This window comes from Typha angustifolia, chromosome 13 (genome assembly GCF_048772165.1).
Source record: "Typha angustifolia cultivar Huaian chromosome 13, ASM4877216v1, whole genome shotgun sequence".
NCBI lineage: Eukaryota > Viridiplantae > Streptophyta > Magnoliopsida > Poales > Typhaceae > Typha > Typha angustifolia.
In genome coordinates this window covers 16118833-16141591 of record NC_133251.1, presented here as the reverse complement: position 1 = coordinate 16141591, position 22759 = coordinate 16118833, and the positions used below count along the sequence as shown (strand labels likewise).

At 37.7% G+C, this 22759-nt stretch overlaps 4 protein-coding genes across 7 annotated transcripts; all 4 read right to left on the bottom strand.

The window, feature by feature from the left end:
• Positions 1-31: 31 nt before the first annotated feature.
• Positions 32-8306, bottom strand: LOC140773452 (uncharacterized). Of its 3 annotated transcripts, none has more exons than XM_073116013.1 (14): positions 7595-8306; positions 6702-6780; positions 6552-6608; positions 5969-6024; positions 4815-5031; positions 3942-4028; positions 3796-3870; positions 3558-3641; positions 1435-1499; positions 1168-1354; positions 993-1081; positions 516-630; positions 390-423; positions 32-309 (listed from the first exon to the last, which is right to left on the bottom strand). In XM_073116013.1, exons 1-13 carry the CDS (start codon positions 8194-8196, stop codon positions 391-393), a joined length of 1746 nt encoding a protein of 581 aa, XP_072972114.1. In that variant the 5' UTR covers positions 8197-8306; the 3' UTR covers positions 32-309; position 390. The 3 variants fall into 3 exon arrangements, with proteins under 3 accessions (XP_072972114.1, XP_072972115.1, XP_072972113.1); XM_073116014.1 differs by having other exon boundaries at positions 32-305; XM_073116012.1 differs by having other exon boundaries at positions 32-423; positions 7595-8305.
• Positions 8307-10347: 2041 nt separating this feature from the next.
• Positions 10348-12889, bottom strand: LOC140772812 (uncharacterized). Of its 2 annotated transcripts, XM_073115006.1 has the most exons (3): positions 12776-12889; positions 12224-12696; positions 10348-11163 (listed from the first exon to the last, which is right to left on the bottom strand). In XM_073115006.1, exons 2-3 carry the CDS (start codon positions 12588-12590, stop codon positions 10487-10489), a joined length of 1044 nt encoding a protein of 347 aa, XP_072971107.1. In that variant the 5' UTR covers positions 12591-12696; positions 12776-12889; the 3' UTR covers positions 10348-10486. The 2 variants fall into 2 exon arrangements, with proteins under 2 accessions (XP_072971107.1, XP_072971106.1); XM_073115005.1 differs by having other exon boundaries at positions 12224-12830.
• A 2406-nt stretch (positions 12890-15295) lies between these two features.
• Positions 15296-20307, bottom strand: LOC140773184 (protein S-acyltransferase 8). Its single transcript, XM_073115615.1, has 5 exons — positions 20005-20307; positions 18533-18718; positions 17426-17731; positions 16723-16956; positions 15296-16122 (listed from the first exon to the last, which is right to left on the bottom strand). Exons 1-5 carry the CDS (start codon positions 20041-20043, stop codon positions 15673-15675), a joined length of 1215 nt encoding a protein of 404 aa, XP_072971716.1. The 5' UTR covers positions 20044-20307; the 3' UTR covers positions 15296-15672.
• A 978-nt stretch (positions 20308-21285) lies between these two features.
• LOC140773185 (peroxidase 12-like) lies at positions 21286-22755 on the bottom strand. The gene is made up of 3 exons (XM_073115616.1): positions 22458-22755; positions 22188-22373; positions 21286-22098 (listed from the first exon to the last, which is right to left on the bottom strand). The coding sequence occupies exons 1-3, from the start codon at positions 22698-22700 to the stop codon at positions 21499-21501; spliced, it is 1029 nt and encodes a 342-aa protein (XP_072971717.1). The 5' UTR covers positions 22701-22755; the 3' UTR covers positions 21286-21498.
• Positions 22756-22759: the final 4 nt, after the last annotated feature.

Here is a 22759-nt window from a genome sequence, read left to right as displayed (position 1 = left end):
TCAAAGCCCAATAGAATAGTACTCGGCCTCATATTGTATGGATCGTTTCAGATTTAAATTCCAAATTTCAAGTTTAATTGGGACATCATTAAATTTCTGCTCCTTAAAAAATAAAAATACACCGTCCTTTCCAATCAGCGAAAATGAAAATTGCCTAGCTTAGTAAGAGCTTAAAATGGGGTATCAGATACATCACGACATAAGCCCCCAAGAAAGACTTTGGAGTACGGAAGAGAAGAGGAGAGAAGACAAGAGCTGCCGAAGACTACAGGAACAAATATTATCCAGACCAGCCATCTAAAGTTCTACCTAGCAGTTCAAAAGAAAAAAGTTCACCAGGATATTACACATTCAAAAGATATTCCAAACACCTCATGAAGTCAAGATACCTTATCTAAATTTGGCTTCGTATTCATGGGGCCGCTGCAAGTAAGAGATGCAAATTAGAGATAGTTAGTAACATGTGATCCGAAGTTTTACAAATCTAGCATAATATTATTTAAGCTGCAACATACCATAAATGTCGCAGATATTGACCTTCCGGCGAACCATCTTCCATGCATCGCACGCTGACAACTAGCAGCTGCAGCCACAGTGTCAAAACGAAGATACACATGGCCAGTACTGCCCCTGTAAAGGACAACAACTGTGTGTAAGCTAGACTCAAAAGGTACAAACTTCATGTGCAGATCATCTCACATGAATTTATAATCTCAAAATGTTACAGAATTCTAAAACCCCTATCTAGCAGTCTAACATTGCTAGTTACACAGATAATGAATAGAAAGAAAAACATTTGAATCTACTCCCACAATTAAAAAAAAATGAATAAATGCAGCTTCACATTGCACAAGCACAAGTACATAATATATTGATGATGCAGGTACTGATATAGATTGGGGATCAGGATCATATTCACAGTAACTGTTTCATGTTAGTGAGATCAGGATCATGTTAGCATTTTACTAACAAGAAAGAGCAAAAAAACTTACTTGTCCACATGGATATGTTTAACATGTCCAAATTTGGAGCATTCCTCTTGGACATCATCTTTTATTTCTAAATCATAATCAGGTTCCATCTGTAGTACAAGTCCATTAATTCACAGCACAGAAAAATAATTGAGGAAAGGAGAAGAAATTATCTGTAGAGGGAGAGAATGACAACCTCCTCATTTGGATTGAACATATTCGTCAACAATAAGCATTCGCTAGGCTCCCCATTAAGCTCAACAGAGGAAGCACGCTGTGCAGCAAGGACTGCAGGAACCAGAGCCTGCCCATTAATCGGCAAGCTGAGGGCCTGACTGGGAGCTGCTCCATTAAGCATCGGAGCTCCGAGTGACCCAGCAATGCTAAAAAACGTAGCAAGCTTCAGCTTATTTACAATATAGATGAGGAAGAGATAACAAAGAAAATCAGCAAGAGTAAGAACCTTGATGCAGTTCCTGTGCGATCCAATTTCTGCATGAGGATAGCTCTGGAATGAGCATTTAAAGACTGCACAGCAAAAACAACACATAGTAAGTATATAGATACAGAAACCTATCTGATATAACTAATAGCATAGAAACATCATATGAAAGAAAACATTGAAATTTCCACACAATACCGACAGCTAAGCTCAGAATTCAGAAAGACCTCTGGCTGTAGGATCCATACAAGCATGCAGTCGAAGTTTGTCAGTACACTGAAATTTCACACAAGCCTACTTCATTCCACAACCATCAATTACAGCCTAAAAATATGCAGCACGGCACTCCAATTAGTTTCCGAACACACAAGCTAGGAAAGCAACTTAAGCTTTTCTATGATGTCCCTCAAATTCTCCACTCATCAATATCATAGCTCAAAGTTCCATTCATCATACATAGTTTCACTCTGTTCTTTAGTTACCAGACTCAAATTTCAGATCCCACCTTCCAATACTCCCTTAGAAGTTAGAACCAAGTTCCTCCTTTCACATATCATCCTAAACTAGGTCTCCATCACTTTCTTTTGCCTTCAGGATTTTAGTTCCAAACTAAGATGCACATGGAGCTTGACAAGATGGTCAGGTAACAGGAAAAAGACAAAATACTATCAATGCAATTTTGGGACATTTTTTGCTGTCCATCGTTGATTCACTATAAAGTAAAGTCTATCTATCTCATGTAGTTCCACAATATTTCTCTTATGTCAGCAAGCTATTGGTAGTTCAACGAAGATCAAGAGCACATGATCTAGTTATCTATAATTCTTTATTTTGTGTCTTTTCTTATAATAAAACATTAAAACAAGTGACTTCACCTAATTCTAACCTACACAAAGTTCTAAGTCGGAATTTAATTGTCATACTTTTACAAACCAATATTAGCATTCACAACCAAATGCATCCTTTTCACCTAAATGTCATTATTGGCATAAGATGTCAAGTACTATTACTTGATGTAAATCACTAACAAAGTTTCAATTGTCTCTCAAATATGACTCACTCTCCCAATTTTTTTATACCTTCAACATTATCAATATTAACCTGCTTTCTTACATCGATATATAGAATAAACATTTCTGTCTAAAGACAACCTATTATGAATAATTTTCTAAGAGGGTAACCCAAAATTGACCTAAAAATTTAGTACCAACCTTACACTTGTCCATCCTTTTCTAATTATCCACATTTTTTTCCCAATCAGAAAAGGAAGAACTAGAAAATTCCCTAGTCATTGTTGAAAAGGTTCCTCATCTAGACTACTCTTTCCGTAAATTCTAAAAGTAACATGTCCATTTTTATTTTACATCATTCATTAAGTGCATTTAGCTCAACATTACCTATAGTTTCTTTGTTGTATATCTTAAGAAAGGTATGATTGAGCATTTACATTAATCAACGTACTCCAATCTATATAGGAACTAAAATGTGATCAGAACGTACGTTCTCCGACGGCCCAGCATCACAGTGTTTTCTGGAAAACCTATCATTGAGATGATCATACCTTGATTAATTCACCTGATCATCTTAGGCTTCAAATAGAATTCCAAATTCCAAAAGTTAATTTTCCTTTCTTGCTACTCAAAGACCATCCTTGTGTCAACAAACCTTTCATACCTCACCCTCCATCAATTCTAAGTGATCATATTAGTTATTACCTTCAGGACCTTTACAAACTACCCTAGCAACTTATATAATAGCCTATTTCTCACTACACTTTCTTTTCCTCCCACTCCTACAAGAACTACCGGCACAAGTTTAAAAGTCAGGTTTAACCTAGACTTACCTTCAATATCTTATAAGAATATGAGCCAAACAAAAGCTTTAAGAAAAAATGAGCTTCAATTTCCTATGCTCAAATATTCTAAAGGATTAGAATAGATGAGCTAACGACACACCAATAACTTGATGAGTTATTTGACCTATATAACTGCTTACTAACTTGTGCCCATAAAGTGAATTTTCTGAATTCATTTTGATTTGGTCAAAGGTTTGCTTAACAAAAAGAGTGTCTAATGAGTTACTTCTCAATACAAGATGAAAATGCATCAGTCCCAAATGCAAAATTGAGCAAGTTATCAACTCACCAAACCACCACCATCCTCGTCATCTAAATCAGCAGCATTTGCACCAGCATCCTTAACCCCCACATGATCTGTTACCGCCGAAACCTGTTAAAAGCATTTTAACAACAGGAGTGACAAATGAGACCAAAATGACAAGAAAATAACGACCTTGTCAACAATAAGATAATGGATTGGAATTCCATATTACTCCCATGGCCAATTCAATTACTTAAAGGTATCAAATAAAATAACTAAGTACCTTAATAATCCTGCCAGCAATGTCCAGCTTTCCATTTAGACTTTGAGCAGCCTTTGCATGTTCAAGCTGAGCAAACTGAGAGGCAGAAAAGCATGTAAGCAAATGACTAGAGAAACAATATGTCAGAGATATAGCAAACTACGAACCTGGACAAATGCATAACCTCTGCAGTGCCCGGTATCAATATCCAATGGTAATTGCACAAGCTCGACCGGCCCAAATGGTTCAAAGATCTACAAAATTGCATATATATTTTGCAAATAACAAGGCATGAGATCTCGTGAAGAAATAAGAATACAGAATTCCAACTGCATTGGAGAAAGAGGAAGTAAAAGATAGTAAACAAATAGTCATCACTAAAATTCAGTCCAACATTCTCTTGAGAGAAAAAGAAAGGGTGACCTTCATTTCCATTACAATCGAATTAACCAAATCCTGAAATCTATCACTAATACAAGTCAGGCTTTAGTTCACACAAGCCTCACTATGCAATTAAGTGTCCAATGTGACCTCACACATGAGCCTAAAGGCTCTTCTGAAGAAATTGCCTAAAGGTACAAGAACAACTACATCAACAAGCTATTTTTGACTACATAATGTAACTTCTAGGAACTACTGAACAATTCTGCAATATTACACAAGCTGTAAATCTGGGAGGAAGCTTCCTTAAAAATAAAAGCAAACTTAAATCACAAAAATGTAAATATGCACAGCCAAATGAAGCTGCAGTTTGATGCAGATTATACACCAAATGATGTCAATGCCTTGAACAAAAGGTTTATGTGACTTATGATCATAATACTGGTTTAAGTTCTATAAACTGAGCAATTCAAGAAACTTAGAAATCCACATATCTAGGATATGCACTATAATTTATAAAATAGCCTGATCCAAATAAAAATACCATAGTATGTACATATATATATATATATATATATATATATCTAGAATGGTATCGAATAAGCTCGGCAAAGAAAGAAACTAGCCTAATTAGGAAACTGAAGAGTATAACCATTCACCTGGCGTATTTGATCTTCCGTCATGTTGAAATGTAGGTTTCCAACATAAAGTTTTCTTTCAGCAGCTGACCCTGCAATAGCAGCTGCAGCTGAAGCAGCATGAGCTAGATTCTTCTCCGCTTCAGATGGTTTGACCATTACAGGTTGACCAAGAAGAAGCTGACCGGACAAAGCAATCGCTTGCGGAACTGACATCACATCATAAAACTCGATATAACTGTACAAACAAGATAAACAAATAGTAAGTGGTAATTAGCAATCAAAATTTTAAAAGATTGGATGGGAGATGAGCGAACAAGGGATCATGTAGCACCTAGGCACCAAGTAGGTGCCAAGAATTTAAGATGGTTAGAAATAAACAAATAAAGAAATAACAGTTAGAGAAGAAATTAAAATTAATAAATGCAATCTAAACAATATGATTATAAGAACTATAGTAAGCTATTTGAAAATTAGAATTCACTAATTCATCAACATATACAATAACTTTGAATCCGAGTCAATCTACATATTAAAATATGATAGAAGATGCTATAACAGTCACTTATGCAGGACCTAAGTGGAGCTTAGTTGTATTCTATCTAAGGCAGATGCCAAGGCGTTAAAGACAGAAGTTTTTTAAAATGATGCTAGCAATTGCCATTCTTTCTGAAAAAAGGAATAAAAAAGAAAGAAATACATGGGTCAAGCATTTTCTACCCATTCAACATAAATAAGAAATATCGAGGAACAGAACTCTATAATGATGATGGTCCATTCAACATGAATACGAAATATCAAGGAACAGATCAGAAGTCAGAACTCTCTAATGATGACGGCTAGACAAATTACCGAGTTATCAGGTTATTAGAAAAACGCCAGGCATAAAAACAATTTCAACTAAGTGCACCATTATACCTGAACTCATAAAGAATATATTAGTATTCATGCCAATACGTTCCCCAAGAGAACAAATACATTAAAAGATTCTTGTTACAGCATTCAGACTTAGGAAGACAAAAAGTTTGTACCAACCAGTTGACGGAAGTTGGTGGGATCACTACTAAGCGAATGTCTCTTTCGATAATAGATTAGTAAATATAGGCAAAGATAAATAACGAGATACTCCAGAAACAATTTAACGGGAATTAAATTCCAAAACTTTTATAACATACCCAACTCCTTTTGACTTTCTCGAGTTCCGGTCCATGATCAAGCGAACATCCCTCACCTGTAAACTAGAAACATATGTTATAACACATTCCTTTGAGTAAACTATCTGCTTGAAAGATTAACTTACAATACCAACTCATCCATTTTCTACTTCACACCACTGAGGGAAGCAGTCAACATTTTTTTCATTACCACACTCACCAAACAAAAAGTATGTTGAGCCACAAAAAAGTCAATATAATACGCCTCATTGAAGGCACGAGACCATATACTGCAATAAGAAGCAAATACATCTCAATGATGTGCATTATGACTGTTCGGAATGGTGAATAGTGAATTTCATGTGTCAAATTCCAGGTGCAATGCTGGTTGAAGTAATTAACGGTGCAAAAGCAGTGTGCAAATCATAGTAATACATAAAGTACTATACCTGTGTTGCATAAAACATGGAAATACCAGAACACTTTTTTTCTGGTTGGTGTATGCATATCAAAACATGCAGTTAAACCTAAGAAATTGCAGAACACTTATTAAACCTACTGTTTCCTCAATAGCAATTAAAAACAAGGAGTTAACAGCACTGACCTTCCCGGCCCGTGAAAAAAATTCATAAACATCTCTCTCGGTCGCCTTTAAAGGCATCTGAAAAGTCAAAAATCAATAAAAGCATATTTAAATATAGTATGTTATCATTTTCAAATGTAGGAGAAAATAGCTAATGATAACTGCAAGAACCTGAAAAGCAAAAACAGTTCTTTGATCCCTTTCTGGATCAGCTTCAGGCTCTGCTATTTCCTTTTTCTCCTTGTACCTCCTACACGAGAGAAAAGACAGAAATGCTATTAAAATCACAGACCAAAACGCCAAGCAGCAATATAATGTTTCTACTGCTTGAACGCAAGATTTGTATATACCAGTTCAAAAGATAAGTATCTAAATCTCAAAATTTTAAATAACTCAGTAGGGGAAAGAGCAATAGGTAGACAAAATCAGACTATAAGGTTTTTTAGGTAAACAAATGAAGAATTAACAGCGAGTGTACCACGAGCCCTTATTCTGAATAAAAGGATTCTACGTTATTGTAATAACCGAAGTTTGAGAAATCTAGATAAAGCCTGAAAGAAATGCACAAAACAATTGTTTGGCTGCACTTTTGGTAATGAAAGGCACTTGAGATGTTACAAGGGGTCAAAGGTTTAAGTGGCCGTAGCAAGTGAAGTTTCAAATTTTGATGTTACATAGGAAACCTGAAATTCTAGATGAAATTGAAGTTTGACAAGGTTGTAACAACTAATCCTCAAGCCTTAAAGATTCTAAGTACTATAGACAGTAGACAGACAAAGAATGACCATCAAGGCGACTAAAAAATCAGTAACCAAAGAAAATAATGTGTAAAATATAAGTACATTAGTGAATTGTATTTTTTTTTAATAAGAACAGAACATGCTGTTAGAAACCAGCAATTTTGGAAATCTGATACTAATCCTCTATCCTACTAATGTCCTAGCATAAAACTAGAATTCCTTTACGAGAAACAAAAATAGGTTCCTATGACACAATCAAAAACAGATGCAAAAGATGGGATAATGGAAATAAATAAAATCTACAACGATAAAAATAAAACATACCTGCTTTCCCTCTCCCTGACCTCTCTCTCGAGCTCCCGTTCCCTAATTGCTCTTTCCCTACTCCTAGCCCTCTCCATCTCTCTCTCCGCCTCCCTTCTTGACCTACTGCTGCTTCTTCTTTCCCTCTCCCTCTCCCTCTCCCTCTCCTTGTCCCTCTCCCTCTCCTTCTCCTTCTCCTTCTCCTTCTCCCTCTCCTTGTCCCTTTCCCTCTCTCCATCTCTCTCCTTAGGGTTTCGGTCACGGCTCCGGCGCTCCCTCTCGTCGTCCTTGCTGCTCCTCTCCTTCTCCTTGTCCCTTTCTCTCTCTCCATCCCTCTCCTTAGGGTTTCGATCATGGCTCCGGCGCTCCCTCTCGTCGTCCCTGCTGCTCCGTCGGTGCTGATCCTTCTCCCTACGAGAAGACCTATCCCGATCCTCGCGCTCGCCTTTCCTCGACCGCCCGTTCTGCTCCTCCTCCCTTGGCTTCCTCCCAGCCTCGGACTCGTCGTTCTTGCGATCTCCATGGCGCGATCTGGACGAATCCTTCTCTTTATCCTTGGATTTGCGGATCTCGGGCTCCTCCTCCACCGCTTTCTCGAGGTACTCGTATTCGTCGAAGTCCATTGAGGAAATATTTCAGTAGCTCTCTCCCCTCTTCGCTCCTCTCCCCAAGCCCGGGAAACCCTAGAAGAGGCAACAGCCCAAGGATAGAAACGACAATTGACCAAAAGACCCTCTCAATAGGATTACAACTTAGAAGTAATAGCTGACTGGCACTTTTGCATTTATACTCTGCTATATATCTTATTTATGACCGCACCCTTATCGTTTTTTTTTTAATACATATCACCTACGCATAATTATATATATATATATATATATCTGTCTCTTATTTGAGTGGTTTTTTTAATTCGATTACAGCTCGATAGGTTTTGATAGTATTAACTTAACACCCCTTTTTTTTTTCCTTTTTCTTTTTGACAATTGATTTCATTGCTTTAATATATATATATAATAATCTGATAGATTATATATTCAATCTAGGATTTAAATTTTAATTCAAGCTTATTTTAAGCACGACATCCTATTTTAAGCTGCTTGATAAGTAAATTCCAGCTTACAGTAAATCAAACTTGAATCCGGATTGAATTGATTCTTCAGTGATCTATCTTATTTACTGTGTTTGATTTGTGCATAAAAAGTATTTATATATTAATATTATACTTTTAAAATATATTTGCAAACAAACAATTAGTTATATACTTAGTCGGATTATCATCTAAGTTTAAAGCTTGGTTGTAAACGCTGCTTCTTATTATTTTGAGGCAAAAATGAAAACTTAACACTAACATTATCTTAACGATAATTGCGAAGACCTTAAAATGTTTGGACTCTTTTCTTCTACTTACTAGTTATTATTTCGAGAACCTATTTATTGGCTTACTAAAATCCTCTGTCCGATGGGAGTCATTGTTAATTCTGTTGGCTACTTCATAAGACTTGGAGAACTTAGGAGAAGATGTTTTGTGATCCGATAGACTAACGGTGCTCATTAACTTCAGAGGTTGCCACTATTACTTAGCTCTCTGTGTTGAAGCTGTGGCCCTCCGTGAAGCTTTACTTTGTTTCGTTGATAAAAGAGTTTCATTCTCTCATGCTGGTTAACATGCTCAACAAAACCAACCAAACCCCGTGTTATTGATATTATTATTGATGGTATTGCCACTTCACTTTCAAGCACACAAAATTGTACAATTATTCATACATTTAGAGAAGCTAATTGGGTTACATATTAACAGGCTAATTGTGGTAGAAAAGATATAGATAGACTGGATTTTTAACTTGTGGTGGGTAATTTATAAATAATTTTCTCTTTTTAAAAAAAAAAGAAAAGAAAAGAGATAGCATGATAGAATTATATATGTCTTCTAAGCAGTATATTTCTATTAACAAAAATAACTAAATAGCTCTCGTCCATATCTAATTTCCACTTTCCTTCTTTCTTCCAGCAAAAGCTCCAGTTGATTTGCTTTTCTCTATCCTAATGCTTTCATCTCGATTGATGAAAGGCTCAATTTTGTGACTGCAACAGTAGTTTTAGTCCAAAATAATTATGATCAGTTAAATGAGATTAGCAAAAATAATCTTTTTCATATAACAAGTTATAATTATCTTACTTCTTTTATTAAGTTCCACACTTTCTTTAGGAGAGCATTAGTTTTTCCATCTTAAAATGACTTTATTAAGAATACTTATTTATAGTTTAGTAGTTAAACATAAATTATATATAAACTTATTATAATTTATTAGTATTTTATAACTAAATAATAAAATATGAGTAAAATTTTAGAGGTACCTAATTTGCATTTAAGATAGGCATTGAAAAATGAGATATCTATATATATATATATATATATATAGTTATTTATTATTTATATTAATCCAGACTTATCGAGTCGAGTTATCTTATGCTCAATTTATTCATTTCAAATACTTAGCATCTTGTTATGCTCAATAAAAATCATGCGCATGCCCATAGCTTAATCTATGCGATCCAGCTGCACATAATTGTAAAGAATAACTCTGGTCATAGATAAGGATGGGAAATGTACGTGTGGTCCATATCTGAAAATTATTCGGATAAGGATAAAAGAACAAGCAGTGATTACTTATAGATTTCATCATCTCTATCTATCCAGTTATCCACTGGTGTACCAGTGCTTTAAAACACCGATTACTTCGTTCTTGAGATTTTATTGGGGAATAACTTAGCCACACAAACCAATCTCCTCTGTCCTCTGGTTCCAAAAATTAAAATGACAAATATAAAACAAGAATAAAGAATTGGTGTATAGTGTATCAAAGAAAAAAAAAGAGCGAGAGAGAGAACAAAGATATTAAACATAGCTCTCTGTCATTTAAACCCAGAAGAAGACGGTGGAAACTGGCTCGAGTCAGTCCACGGCGAACTGTAGAACTGGGTATAAGAAGAAGACGAAGCAGAGGAAGCAGAGCCTAATGAATTGCTGGTAGAAGCAGCAGCCATGGTGGTAGAATTGGTGACAAAGTTGGAATACATCAACTGATCCAAGAGGCTCGTCGGAGGAAGCGTCTGGTACTGCCCGTCGCCTTGAAGAATTCTTGAGTACTCCAAGTAGGCCCTACTCGTACTAGCATCGAAACTTGGATCACCTCCCAGTATTGCTTGGGAATTTATAGTACTAGACTGCACCAATTGAGTAGCTCCAGGAGCCGCAGGGGAAGGTAAAGCATGGACGTCTTCGGGGAAGTTGAGCTTAGCCCGGCTGCCGCGGAAGCGGAGCGCCGCCTCGTCGTAAGCGCGGGCGGCGGCCTCGGCGGTCTCGAAGGTACCGAGCCAGACGCGGGCCGCCTTGTGGGGGTCTCGGATCTCCGCCGCCCATTTTCCCCACGGCCGTTGGCGCACGCCGCGGTATCTCCGGCGTGCGACGGTGTATTCGGCTTCTCTGTTGGCAGAGGTGGAGGAAGGAGAGGAGGAGATCTCTTCCATTGCTGTTGAGGGATGTTGGAATAAGGTTGGAGGCACTTGGCTCTGTAAGCTCTGTTCTACTCCTGTAGAATATTATGATAGCAAATAATTTGAGGTTAGAAGAAACCATATATATATATATATATATATATAGAAAGAGAGAGAGAGAGAGATGTGATAATGGCAAAATGCAATGCATGAGGTAACATGAGCCATGCATGTGCATGCACATGGAATTAGGCTCGTCGTTTTGTGAGCATGCGGTGGATATCGATGGGTAAAGTCTAAGCTCATCCCAAGATAAAGAAATACATGCATCTTGCATTTTGTCTCAGTTAATATAGTCTCTGTTTTTCCTCATGTCAGCTTGAGAATATGACTCCACCTTTGGCATGGCATGCCATGGCATGATGTCAGACAAAGGAAGCAGAACAATTGAACAAATCAAGGGGCTGCCTTTTGTTGGAAGTCGTCCATTAGACGAATATTACAATGAGATCAAGAACTACATTACTGATGTTAATTGTTCCTCAACAAAAGAAGTTGAACAACTTTGAGCTAATTAATGAAGCATTGTCCAAGTAAAGCCTCCACAACATGATATTATTTACACTGCATAGCTAAAAGCTAATAAGTTATATATATGGTCAACCTAAGGATTATAAAAAATAAAAAAAATTCAATGTTAGATTTGTTACTTTACCAATTGCTCTAAATTTTTTTAAACAGTTAGAGAATGATAAATTTATATTTATTTTTTTAAAAAAGAGTTGAAAAAAAGTGAATTTGATTTAAATTGATGAATGTTTTATATTTTAAATGACAGATTAATTGGAATGGTACGAATTCAGGATATCTATTAGAATGCCATATTAACTCATAAGTACTTGTTGGCAGTTGTTAGAGAAAGATAAGTTTTATATTTAATATTCTAATGAGATCAAAGTTAAACTAGTTAATCTTGTATAATTTGAACAATTCTAGCAAAATGAAAGGTTCAGAAATAGTGAAAAGCGTAGGACTTGGGCAGCAAAGAAGATGAAATGATGCTTACAGTTGATTCTAAACCGTATGTAAACTACGATACTAATCACTGCATGCAATAATAAGAGAGTAGATTAGAAAAGAAAAGGAAAGAAATACCTGCGAAGTTTGAGATTGGCTGATCCCCATAGCTTCCATGAACATAACCTTGGTAGTATCTACTCCTCACCATTTCCGGTGTCGTCTCTTCTCTCCTCCTCTTCTGTCCGGCGACGCCGCCGCCATCGTCACCCCAAGAATGGAAGAAGGTCGAAGGAGACACGTAAGAAGGCGAGGCCAAACTATACAGAGAACCAACAGAGGCCGAATCAATCGTCGTCGACGCCTCGTTCGCTCGTCGATAATCCGATAAAGCCGTCCCAGAAGCCATTTCCGATGAAACCATCGCTTCCTCCTCCTCCTCCTCCTCTTCTTCTTCTTCTCCTCCTCCTCCTCCTACTTCTTCCTCCTTTCTCCGCATCGGCATGGCGCCGTCGCCGGCTAGGTCTTCTCGGTTCGCCACCGTGAAGCTACCACGTCAATGCTCCTGAGCTGGAATTGTTTCTCGTCCAAGCAAAGCTTTGAAATTAACCCTATATTTTATGTAAGACTTAAGAGAGCGGCATGGTTAATATTATAAAGCGAGAGCGGTGTACAGAGGAAGCTGCATGCCTTTCACACTTATCATGTATCGCACTGCTGACCGGGAGATCGATAAATTGGAGGGTTGGGAATAACTCCGAATAAGATGATCACAGGTCGGATAAGGGCAAAAGAGAGAGAGAGAGAGAGAGCGAGCGAGAGAGAGGGAGAGGAGAATTTGGATTTGGATTGAGTTTTACCGACTTATATTACAGTAGGGCGGCCCACGGTCTGGTGGGCCTTACTATTTATGGCATGATTTATGGAACCTTTCGGTCAACCAAACCAATAAGATACCAAGACAACCCCCAAACTGCCCCCCCCCCCCCCCCCCCCCCCCCCCACTGGTTCAGCATGGTTGAAACTGTTTTGACTTCACGTTATATTCATTTGTAGTGAATAGGGGTCTTTCTTTTATATATCCATATACACCCTGCAAAAAACCTATAACCTACATTATTTGTTGTTTTCCAAGTCACATATCAATAGTTTAATACTTTAAAATGAATTCTTTAAAAAAAATCTGTTTACATCTAAAAACCCCAAGTATTTTTAAATTATATATATACATACATATATATATATATATTAAGATGCATATATAAGTACATATTAATAAGATTTGGGAGTAGAATAAAGTAACATATGATGCGACATTTGCGTGATTTTGCGGCTTTTATTTGGGGAATTTATGTACTAACACGCTTATTTAATGGCAGCTCTACTTCTAGAAGAAGTCACACGGATTTTATCATTTTCTATCGTCGTCGTCGTATGAGTCACGTGGATGGTAGAAGAGGTGGGTCAATTCCGGGCGGCGGCGACCAGAACAACTCTCAGAATTATTCCGACCACCCAGCTGAACCCCCTGATCACCATTGTACGAAATCGTATTTGTTCCTCTCTGACCTCAAACTTTCTCATTACTCTTTCTTTTCTTCTTCTTCTTCTTAAAAAATAATAAGGAATCCTCGAGGGTTTCAGGTTTTCTCAATGGAGATAAGGTCAGAGTCAAAATTCTTTGCTCGAGGAAGAGGATGTTGATTTGCTGTCAAACATCGCCCGTTCCTCGATGCAAAGCATTCGTCGTTACTTGCGCCGGATGGGAAGAAGAGAATAACATTATTCTACTATCGTAACTAAATAATATCTTCCTTTATTTTAGTATAATTTTTACTATTCATTCTCATCTTATTTGATATAATTTTTAAAACATAATTTAATAATAATTTATTAGATAGTATTTAATTTTAGTTGAGATTCTTTCTATCCACCGTCCACTATCTCACCTATTTTTTTTTTTTAAATGTTAGTCATATCACCTACTGTTAAATTTTATTGTCTCAATTTTAACTTCAACTCACCTCCTCCAGAAAAGAATTGCGCATGTACGCCCTGAATTAATCTAATTATATTAATAAACTCTCTAATTCTATCGGCGGTTCATTGTAAGCTACTCGCGAAGGGCTTACTGATTTGCTGAAGAAGGACCGCTCATGGGAGTGGTCTAGCAAATGTGTAACTAATTTAGATTAAAAAAAATTATCCTTATTTTTATTATCCTCTCTTATACTAGAAATCGATTTTAAAAGAATTATAGAACATCGATGTAAATTTTAGTATTTGAGACCACTGAATAAAAATATGATAGGGTATTTTTGTTGGTGTATTAAATTTGTCAAAATTTGTTTATGAACTATTAATAAAAGAGACTCAGTAAAATATGGTGTTTAAACTTTTTGACCAATTTATTGTTCTTCTTGGGAGTGGAGGAGGTATCACGCCTTGACGAGCTCTGAGCCCAGGTGGGCGTGTGACGTTCTTTTTGATGGGCGAGAAGAGTACAAAGAATGGAGAAGAAGATCACAGGTAAAAAGAGGCAGCCAATATGGAAGACAGGCATCTAAAGAACTAGCTAGTTTGAAACATAATAAAATAAAATATGAATCTTCTGAAGATAAAATAAAATAATGGTAATAAATCAAAGATGAATTATTAAACACAATGATGATGTAAGGATGATGATAATTGCTTGACCAACCAAGCAAGTTTGATAACTAAATCTCTATCAATGTGAACAATGTGCAAGACATGACGTTGGAACTACGAAATAAAAAGAAAGGAAATTTATCAAAAATATTCAGTCTTTTTTACTTTTTATTATCATCTATACTCTGCATTTTACTTTAAATGCCTCAAATCATCCTGTCCTAATTTTATCGTAACAGTAGTTAAAGATTAAAATACCTTTCATTTGACATTAAATTAAGTTTTTAATATTTTCTACAGTAATATAGAAAACTTATTCAAAGTATTATGATCATTTTGTATCTATAATTATCTTAACTCAGTTATATGGTAACTAACCATTAAAAAAAATTAATGATAAGATGTATTCTAAGCTAAATGTGAGGATTTAAAAATCCATATGATAGGATGTAAACAAATAATAAAAACAAAAGTTACAGTGTTTTTAATAGATTATCCTGAAAATATTAGAAAAAAGGGGGGGAAAGTACGTGAGATCCTACAAAAAATACTCATGTGGTGTTGCAGCCAAGGAACAGAGATTTGTAGATTCGACATTCTAAATACCCTGCAGTAGTTTTTTACAGAAAGAATCATGCCAGGGAAAAAAAAAGAAAACATAAAAGAGAACCAATTGACCAAGATATAACACAGAGCAAGACAAGCGTAAGCCAAAGAATGGCTTCCCAATCCCTTCACTTCTTCCACTGAAATTAACAAAGATACTTACATGCAGTACCAGGAGAATAAATGGAGCTTGAAAACCCAATTGATTGCACGAGTCCAACAGGCAGTTAGTTCTTTTCCCTTGAGATTTTCCTCCTTCCCTCGTTATGGACGCAAGTTGCTGGTATACTCCAGGGTTTCAACTGCGCAAAGTTCATGGTTGGGTAATGAGCTTACTTTTGTGATGACATACCAGCTTCAGTGAAAGAAGAGCTTGTAGCGAGGGCCTCCTGTGAGATATCCCAACTCCCAGTTCTCCTACCATCTGATCCCACCACAAGCTCAGACTCTGTGAGCATGTTGTGCATCCCATTACTGCCTCTACCACCCATCTCCTCGTCAACCTCTTCATACGTGCGACGTTGTGAGATTTTCAAGAGATCACCACCAAGCTCGAGATCATCTTCAACCTTTGCTCGTGGGCCATGGGGTAGTTCGTCTTCTAACTCTCTGGCGTGGCTGACTGGAGGTGGTCTTGCCACTTCCTCTTGTACAAATGCTCGAAAGTTGTTTCTAGAAGGTGTTGTCTTCGTGCAGAAGACTTCCGAGAAGTTATCCGGACATCCACGGTCATAGACATTGGGCCTGTTGTCAGCTCGGTACCGGAAGTTCTCATATGTAGTCTAAAAGATAACAGAAATTACTTAGTATAAAAATGAATTAATAACACTGCTGGTGCAGAATGGTAAAAGCAAGTCCTCATGTTAGTAGGCCTGTGATGCGTAATGATCTACTATATCTTTATGCTTTACATTTTACAAGACTAGAAAGATATCGCCAATTAAACATGAGTTTGTCACTGTTAAAAGGGAAATTATCATGTAAAAGACACAATTATAACAATGGGGGTTGTAATAAGAAGGACGAGCAGTAAAACAAGATCACCAATTAATCATTATAGTTGAACAGCTAAAGAGCAATGAGCCTAGTGAACAGAGAGTAGTACACCTTGGTTCTCTATTTGCACACATAAGTATCACATGACTCAAAATGTTAAAGAAGGCAAATAACTTGAGGACGAATATTTGTAATTTGAGAATTGAGACAAGTACACACTCATATGCACATACAGACACCATCATTGAAAGATGAGGGATGCTGAAGAAAATCTCAAGGATAAGTATATTTGTCCATAGAAAAGCATAAATCAAGCAGGAAGAAAACAATAGTAGTTTTCTTAAAAAATAAATTAATGGTCTTCATTAACTGTAGAAAATTTTCACCTGGTTAGTGACAACAAGATACAAATGAAATCCAGTGAGACCGCCAACAAACCAGAGAGATATGAAACAATATATCATTAGCACCACGGATGCCGGAGACTCCTTCATTGCCTTCCACACTGTAGGATAGTCCCTATCCATGAGAAATTTGATGTACAACGCGCACATCGCAAATACATAGATGCAAAGAAGAGCCGATGAAGAAACAAAATAAAAAAAGTAGCGATAATTGCGCTGCAAAAGAAAAACCCAAAGGTCAGTCGATCGATTTAAAAAAAATAATAATAATGTATCCAATTTAGTGGGAGGGACAACCAGTGCAAAATGCGAGAAGAATGCTAGTCCATAGAGTTAATCTAACTGATAATAAAGAAGTCTATTTATAGAAGTCAACTGGTACCAAGCTAGCCCTATACACGAGGTCATCCTCCCTTTCTTGCATAAATTTCAGTCCAAAATGTAGTATATCACTATATTTGGAGACATAATCTATTGCCAACCAACAAATTGTGAAATATATAAGAAAACTGGAGTATATACAAATACAACAGCCAAAGATTTGCTGACCAGTTATTCTACACAGTTATAACCTATCGATTCAGTGACAATATCTATTTGTTCTGGTGACCAGATCATCTATTTTCCATGTCATGGGAAGAATAGATCATGGAACAATTTGACAATAACAAGCAACGAAAAGCACCTGTCCAATGCATTGCCCAACCCAAGGGCAGTGATGATCAAAGCGCTCCACACAATTGTTGCATATGGAGCAGTGCGAACAACGAGGAGGCCGGTAAATCATGCAAGTATCACAATATTTCACTTTCACAGGCATTCCATTAACAATTACTTCTTTAATGCGGGGAAACTGTAAACTGGGTGTATGCCTCCCACCAAACTCTGAAGATACCGATGCGTCATAAGTGAATTCTTCCTCCGGTGGATGTGAAGCACGTGGCATGACACCCGGATCTCGAGCTGAAGTAATAAAGAGTAGTAACAGTACCTAGAAATCAGACATTGACAAGAAAAGGCAATCTATGATTTTAGTGTGGGCAAATAAAAATTTGGAACCAAATAATACTGATGGATCTAGGGATAAAATCACCATAATTACATCACCAATCTCACTATATTTGAGTACAGTGACTACTACATTATCCAAAAAATATATTGATCTAGATAGTAAAGAAAATTGTAAAGCACCACTAACCAAAGATACTGAAATACAATCAGACAAAAGAATACATGTCTGATGTATGGGTTCAGTAGGAATTCAACACAAAGGTACCTCCTACCTCTCAATTAGCATTCAAAATGCCACAGATAATGTTATAAAGCACAAATTGGCAAAGGATGTGTGCCAATAAGAAGAACATTTAGTTGCTGGAAGGATAGCAATTCGATGCCTCGCAAAAGGTGCATGTCATATGTCACTTGACCCACTTCTATCCCTGATTTCCTAAGATCAATTTCCTGCTAATCTTAAGTCAGAAAGTGTTGGAGAAACAAAAGCCAAGATAACTATAAAGCAATATCCATCCAATTCTTTTTTTCTGGAACTGTGATGGGTTTCACAACAAGGGAAAAAGAGAGAAAGAAAAGAAACAACAAATCCTCTAATCATACTCGTACAACACAGTGGTCTATAGCTTCGACAGGTGTAATTCAATAACTAATTAATTTCATTAACAAAAGTATATTTCTCCTCGGTATACAAAATTAGACTCATAGTGCAAGAGAAAAAGAAAAACTAAAAAAAGCTTCTCAAATTTTTATATGTTGAAAATAGGAAAAGAGTACCAACATGAATCGTGAAAGCTATTGCAACCACCAGAACTGCATATCCTGCATTGTATGCAGGAAACCTGTGTAGGAGATTTCTTGCCACAAATACACAGAAGATCACAACTGGAATAACAATGAGAGAAACGGTAACAAAGAGTGACTTAGCATCAGGTCCAAATATCAACCTGCCACCGCAGATGAATATCTGCACAAGAGAACCCCGTTAGCCAAATATGCTTTCTTAGTTTGATAAATAAAGTTACGAAGTGCTTTTGAAAAACAAAATGAGTTTTAAGAAAGATGAACTCATTAGAACAAATCAAGTCAGCAATTGGAAGGAAGGATCAAATGTACATGACATTTGACTAAATTAACCCTCATATCGAAGAGGCTAATTTCTTACTAATGAAAACCGTTAAAAGGATGCATTCTTGACAACTATACTAGTAAACATGTTTTAGTATGTCCACAAGGAAGCATACAAGCTTTTGACCCTGTCACCTATTCCGGTAATTAATTAGGGCTCATACCTATTTGAGTAAGTACCTTGTAGGGGAGGCTTAATTTGGTCAAAAACTCAAATATCCAATAGAAACTAACTTGAGATTCGAGAAGGTTTTCCCAATGAAATTGTCTTCATGACATAGGCTCAACAATAATAATACTGTCTGAGTTGCACAATTATTGTGTAGCAAATTATGCCAACTTAGAGACTCAATTTATAGGCATATATATTGTATAGACATGAACATATAAATACATACATGATCAGAGTAGCCAAGAACCACAATATCCAGGATCAGCTAAGAACGACAATTCTAGGATAAAAAGATTATGTGTGAATCTCTGAAATGTTGCATAGGAGAACTCTGAGACCTGTTTTAGGCTTCCATATACTTATATGCTGATATGAATGTATAGCGATAAGAACAGATGATAATGAAACATAAGTATTAGAAATTGTAACAAGTAGTAAGATGTAAATGTAAATCTTTGGTATAGCTTGAGAAGATGTCACTAAATGAGTGTGCTAACGGGTTCGATATAAGTTAAGAGGAGCTGAATATAGCAAGTGAAAAATATACAATTGAGCCCTAAAAAGGCTATAATATATAAGAAAATTACCATAACAATCATAAAGAGGACAAGAAGCAATGAACTAATTGAAGGCTGGGAAAAAAAACACCCGAAAGTGGGAATCCAATCTATCTTACAGGATTAAAGTGTCGCAATACAAATATCAACCAACATGTCGTCAACTGCTCCAATCCTCGTTGAGGAAAAAAAAACCCCCGTCGCATCCCACCGACGACCCAAAATTTCCCCCAAACCCCAAAATCCTAAAGCCCTCCACCCTTTACCACGATCCGCACATACCCACTTGCCAAAAATCCAACCAAAACAGCGAAATAGTCCCAATCCAACCACACGGCACAGCTAGAAGAAATCAAGAAAGGGGGAAAAAGGGAGAAGAAGGCTCCAAAATCTTACATTGTTTCCTTTCCAAACTTGATAGATCCGCTTCGCCATTGGAATACACAAATCGCTACAACGACAAATCGAAGGCTCGGGATTCCTCCATCTCACCTCCCCGGCTTTAAATCGGCAAGAAAAGAACCCGAATAAAGATCTCTATCTCCTTCTGGCCTCCAGATTCCGACCGAACGCTGCTCGAGAGCTCAAGAGTGAGCTACAAAATTAGGGCTTGTTAAGAAAAAAAAATAACTTTTAGAAAAAAGGAATAGAAGGAAATCTCCCTCCCTCTCTCTCTCCTCTCCTCTCCTACACATTCCACTGCGGCATGCGTATTAATTACTCTACGATAAAATATACGTACACTAATAACGTAATTAAACTATTAAGGTGGGAGGTAATAAGACTAAATTACCCTTCCCTAAATTTAGCACTTAGTCCCCTGCTTTTGGATATATTTTCGAATGTGCGAGGGTATTATTGTGAAGAGACAAACCTACCTTGTAAATTAATTTAATTATAACTTCTTATTCGAGCGCGCTATTGGCGGAGCGAACTTATCATTTATCAATCACTTCCCGTAATAACATTTAGTCAACGAAGTTGACTACAATCTTTAACATTCAAAATGTAATAGTTGACTAAAATACCGGGCACCACTTTGATGACATCAAACATGTGTATAGATATAGTTGTCTAAAATATCTCATCTTTTCCTTACAAAAAATCTCATATTCACATCGTTTTCTTTTTCTCGATCTAACCAACTAATTATAACAAATGAGAAAACGTGCAACGTGACATGGAAATTCACAGCCAAGTGGTAGAATATTGATGTAAAGATATTTAATTAATTAATTAACACGAGTAAGGAATGATGGCTGAGGTTCTCAACTTGTTGTTCTCTCTCCCCCCTCTCTCTGAGAGATGAATCAAATTCCATGGTGTCGAATATTCGAATGAGGAAAGTGGGAGAAGTTGGACTTAGTCTATTTAGGTGCCACGTGCCGATCGAAGTAGAAATATGTAAGAAAGCAGCAGCTGCATCTAGAAAATAACTAGTTTCCAATACCGATGGCATTGCATTTAATTAAGCCATAATAATATTAAACAAGTACTAACAACTTGGATCGAGTCTTACAATATGATAGTACTACTCGTTGGCCCATTACTTTATGGGCACATGAAGTAGGCCTAATCGAAGGCCCACAAGAGTTCCAATTTAGAAGAGAGAACTACTAATTAATTAATTAATTAATTATTTAATTATTAGTTCATGGTCCACTCGAGTTAATCATATTTCATGTACCAAATTCTTCTTTTTATTATTCAAGCTAGCGAGATGTTATATAGTGCGTTCGTACGTAACACGAAGCAAACACATGGATACGGCACAAAGGGATCGAACTCGATTTGGGAACTAATTAAACACCGACAAGTACCTAAAAGAGCAAAGCGCCGACGAGATCCAAACAGTGGAACTGGCTACGTGTACGTGTTACTATCCATGAATCACTCAGTAGCCAATAGATAATCCAGTAAATCCAACCCAGCCGAGTTAGGCTTCGCGCAATTCTTCCGGATCTCACCCTGCGAACCTGTGAGGACACCCAACTGGCTCAACTTGACCATCGCATTGGCAAACTCGGTGAAGAACTTCTGTTGATCGGCGGCGAACCTCCGCACGATCGGCTTCGTGCGACTGTCGCCGAACAGGCCCTGGTCCGACGTGAACACCCCTCGCCGGTTTACGAGGTTGACGTAGTACTTGTTGTCGAAAATATTGGGCGTTTGGATGTCTAACACCTGGGTGTTAGGAGAACCGCTTGTCGGGCATGTCTTTTGGAGCTGCTTTGCGAAGGTGGGGTCCATGGTCGGGTCCACCGTCGGGAAGAGCCGGTTGGTGAACGTGTTGCAGTGGCCGACGCCGACCGTGTGCGCGCCGGAGAGAGCGACGAGGTCTTCCGGGCCGAGCTTGTTGGCTTTGAAGGCTTCGAGGAGGTCCGTGACGGTGGAAACAGGAGACGGGAGGTTGGCGTTGACGGTGTTCACGGAAGCCGGCTTCAGACTGTCCCGCCGGCCGAGCGGGATGTTGATCTGAGGTCCGCCGGACTAAACCAACAACAACAACAACAAAGATTAGTATACTTTTCAAAGCGAATAAGATAAGATAACATATATAGGAGTAGAGCTAGGCTGACCAAGAGCACTGCATCACGAGTGGCAAGAACAGTGATATCGGCACAGGAGACCACCCGACCGCACTTGGCCTCGATCAGATTCCGGAGGTCGTTGATGACGGCCAGCGCGTTCGGCCGCAACGTCTGGTTCGGCACCGCCGACTGCTCACTTGATGACCCAGTAAGCAACACTGAGGCATCACACCCCTATCCAATAACAAAAAACATATTTAATATATACATCTATCAGAGCAGCAGAAGGTCCTGAGTTTAACTCTAAATAGCAGTCACCTGAACGAAGCAGTCATGGAAGAAGATCCGAAGAAGTCCGGCGACATTGCCAATGTCGCTGCGGAGGGCCGCGGTCATGCGTGATCGGACGATGGATTCAAGAGACGGGCAAGTTTTCTTGTAGAAGTCAAACGAAAGACCATTCGCTTCCGTTACGTTCATCTCTTGAGCTTCTGAGATGGATGGAAGGAAAGGAATGGAGCATAGGAGGAGCAAGAGAGGTGTGAGAGCCATGGCTTGCATTGGTGTGAGATCCTACGGCCTCTGGGCTTCTACTTATAAGATGGGATCGAGTAGACAGA